Source organism: Hypanus sabinus, chromosome 8 (assembly GCF_030144855.1).
Source record: "Hypanus sabinus isolate sHypSab1 chromosome 8, sHypSab1.hap1, whole genome shotgun sequence".
Lineage (NCBI taxonomy): Eukaryota > Metazoa > Chordata > Chondrichthyes > Myliobatiformes > Dasyatidae > Hypanus > Hypanus sabinus.
This window is the reverse complement of record NC_082713.1, coordinates 2,287,639-2,291,046: the sequence shown is the minus strand read 5'-3', so window position 1 is coordinate 2,291,046 and position 3,408 is coordinate 2,287,639. Positions and strand designations below refer to the sequence as shown.

The following is a 3,408-nucleotide window of genomic DNA, read 5'->3' as shown; positions in this document are numbered from 1 at the left end:
AAGTGAGTGTAGTTCTCCCCTTTTGTTCAAGAGCCTGGTGGTTTAGAGGTAGTAACTGTTCTTGAACCTGATGTTGCAAGTCCTGAGACCCTTGTACTTTCTATGTGATGGCAACAGCAAGAAGAGAGCACAGCCTGGGTGGTGAGAATCTCTGATTGTGGATGCTGCTTTCCTAATACAGTATGTCGTGTAGATGTGCTCAATGTTTGGGAGGGTTTTACCCATGGTGTACTAGGCTAAATCCACAACCCGTCGTAGGATTTTCCATTCAAATGCATTCGTTTCCATACCAGGCCATGATACAGCCAGTCAATACACTCTCCACTATAGAAGTTAGTCAAAGTTTTAGCTGTCATGCTGAATATCGGCAGACTCCTGAGGAGGTCGATGTGCTGCTGTGCAGTACAGTCCTCGGATATAGCAACAAGGGATTTAAAGTTGCTAACCCTCCCCACCTCTGATCCTCTAATGAGGACTTGCTCAGGTAAGAAGGGGTAACATCAAAGGAGGTGCGAGGGGCAAGTTTATTTTTACACCGCAGAATGGGCTGGCAGCCATTTCACAAGCACATGGATGTGCAGAGAATGGAGGAACCTGGATCATATGTTGAAGGGCTTTTCATTTACACAGAGCAGTTGTTGTTTGGAACATGTTGCCGGGGCAGTAGTAGAGGCAGATACAATAGGGACAGTTAAAAGACAAGTTAAAGGATAAAAGAGTGGGTTAAAGGATCAGTGCAACATGGCGGGCCAAAGGGACTGTACTGCGGTGACTGTTCTCAGTTCTCTTTGCGGCATATAATGGGTGAGTCACGGAGCAAAGGGCACAGCCTCAGAACAGAGGAACATCAGTTTAGAACAGAGATGAGGAGGAACCAGCGAATGGTGAATCTGTGGAATTCATTGCCATGGATGGCTGTGGAGAACAAGTCACTGTGTATATTTAAAGTGGAGGTTGATTGGCTCTTGATTAGTTAGTGCGTCAGGGGTTACAGGGAAAAGGCAGGAGATTGAGGTTGAGCGGGATAATAAATCAGGTCAGGTCAAGTTTATTGTCATTTCACTATATACATGTATCTAACCGTATAATGTGTATAGAAATGAAACAACATTTGTCTGAGCCAGGGTGTAAAGTACAGTCGTACACATAACACATGATAACATGAAAGTAAGTATAAAATCTACAGATCAATCACGCATAAATAACAAACTAAAGGGCATCAAATTTATCACTGGAAGATACGGAGCAGATTAAATAATACACAAGCTATGATAAAATGGCAGAGCAGACTCGATGAGCCGAATAGCCTAATTCTGCTCATTCGGGAATTATGGTAATTCAGCATCATTAGGCTAATTAGTTCGACCCCACACTGTGGGCTGAAGGGCCTGTTCCTGTGCTATAGTGTTCCAGGTACTAGTAAACAGCATTTACAACATGATACTGTGTGATTTCAGAGGCACCGCGCTCAGACCATACAAACCTCACGGAGGAGAACTGTTGAAGAGGAGACGATTTTCGTGTGATGGAGGGAGACTCTGGGAGTGATTCACCAGCTGCAGGTCAGCGGGACTGGTCAGACTCAGTCTGGGAGATGTCCACTCTCACTCTGCATAGTAACACCACCGACTCTACGGCCGAGTCTGGCCTTCAGGTCTTACCTGCCCACACCCTGCTAAGGGTCACCCTGCTCTCAGCCATCCTCGGCACCTCGCTGTTAGGGAATGGCCTAGTGCTGTCTGTGTTCCAGAGCAAACCACAGCTTCTGCACGTAGCCAACCGTTTCGTATTCAACCTCCTGCTGGCGGACCTGCTCCAGACGGTGGTGGTGATGCCACTGGTGATCGCGGGCAGTGTACCAGGCATGCAGCCACTCAACAGAGGCCTCTGCATGGCCCTGGTGGTCTTAGCACACCTCTTTGCCTTTGCTGGTGTCCATACCATCGTGGTGGTCTCCATTGACCGGTACCTGGCAATCATCCACCCCCTGTCCTATCCCTCGCGAATGACTACCAGGAGAGGTAGCCACCTCATAGCTCTCACCTGGCTGCTGGGCATGGTGCAGAGTACCCCGCCACTGTACGGATGGGGACAGGTGACTTTTGATGGCCACGCCTTCTGCAGCCTTGCGTGGTCTTCCAGCCCTTCCTACTCGTTGATGACCACACTGCTCGGCTTCTGGCTCCCTGCCCTCATCATGCTGGGCTGCTACTGGATGGTGTTCCGTGCAGCTCGCCGGCAGAATGCACTAGTTCACCCAGCCCATTCCAATGGCCCACCACGGGGCTGGTCTTGCACCAACACTTCCGCCCACAGCTCTGGAGTCAGGATTCGGACGCGCCGCTCTCTTTGCCACTGCAAGGCAGCCAGGGTGGTTTGTGTCATTATGTCCTCCTTCCTACTCAGCATGGGGCCCTACAGCATCCTGGGCACCATGTCCATTAGCAGGGCCCCCAGCCCACCCTCCTGGCTCAGTACTGTTGCCCTGGTCCTCTTCTACAGCCAGTGCTCCGTCCATCCCTACATATATGGGTACCTGCACAGGAGCATCAGGAGAGAGTTCCTCCGCCTGTTAACTAGCTCCTGCAGTGGTTTGCTGCAACCCAGGGCCTTGCCACTCCACGGTCACCTCACCACCATGGCCAGGAAGGTTCTCCGTCCTCACTGCACCTCGGGCGCCTCTCGGGCCTGTGCCCTGAGGTGCTGGGCGGAGGAGCCTGCCACTGCACTAACTCCTATGGACCTGAGCGGTGCTCAGAGCCCCCAGGGCTGCCGTAGGGAGACTGTCTCAACCAGCTGCAGCTCACAGAACGAACTTCCTCTCTTGCCCAGCCAGGCATCAGGCAAGGGACGGGACTGGACTGAGGCAGAACGATACAGTTAATACAGCAACACTCTGGTCATACAGGATCTGTGAGAATAACTTATTCTGATGAATGGAAAATGCTGTAATTTTGTCATCAATGGAAGAGTTCAGAGCCTGAACATGTAGTTAGTAAACTTTCCTGGAAGGGAACTCCGCTGCCTTGCTGCATACTCACTCATGGGGAATGCTTTAGGAGTAAACACCAAGGAAAAATCTGGAACTGAAGCTCTTGCATTTTGTTCAATGCTGACTGGTAACTCCTGCGATGCTGCTGGTGCTAAACTCTATTGGACTCTGTCATTTCTTTGGATTCATCAACCACATTGAGAAAAGGAGCCTGCTGCATGGGCAACAGTTTGCTCTCCCTGGCTTGTTTACTGGCATGCATATCAAATGTAGACAGCCAGGACACAACATCCATGGTCAACCAACCCTGACCAAGATATCTAACTTGGGCTTAACCTGTTTAAAATAAAGTGCTTGACTTGCTTGGGGCTGATAGTTTGAATGGACATTCACCCATATCCTCGAAGTGAGTGATG

General features: G+C 50.1%; 1 protein-coding gene across 1 annotated transcript; it reads left to right on the top strand.

Annotated features, from left to right (window-relative positions):
- The first annotated feature begins 1,594 nt into the window (after positions 1-1,594).
- gpr101 (G protein-coupled receptor 101) lies at positions 1,595-2,884 on the top strand. Its single transcript, XM_059976624.1, has one exon. The coding sequence runs from the start codon at positions 1,595-1,597 to the stop codon at positions 2,882-2,884; it is 1,290 nt and encodes a 429-aa protein (XP_059832607.1).
- Positions 2,885-3,408: the final 524 nt, after the last annotated feature.

Coding starts and splice junctions, on each gene's coding strand:
- gpr101 (XM_059976624.1), top strand. CDS start 1,595: ATGTCCACTCTCACTCTGCATAGTAACACCACCGACTCTACGGCCGAG.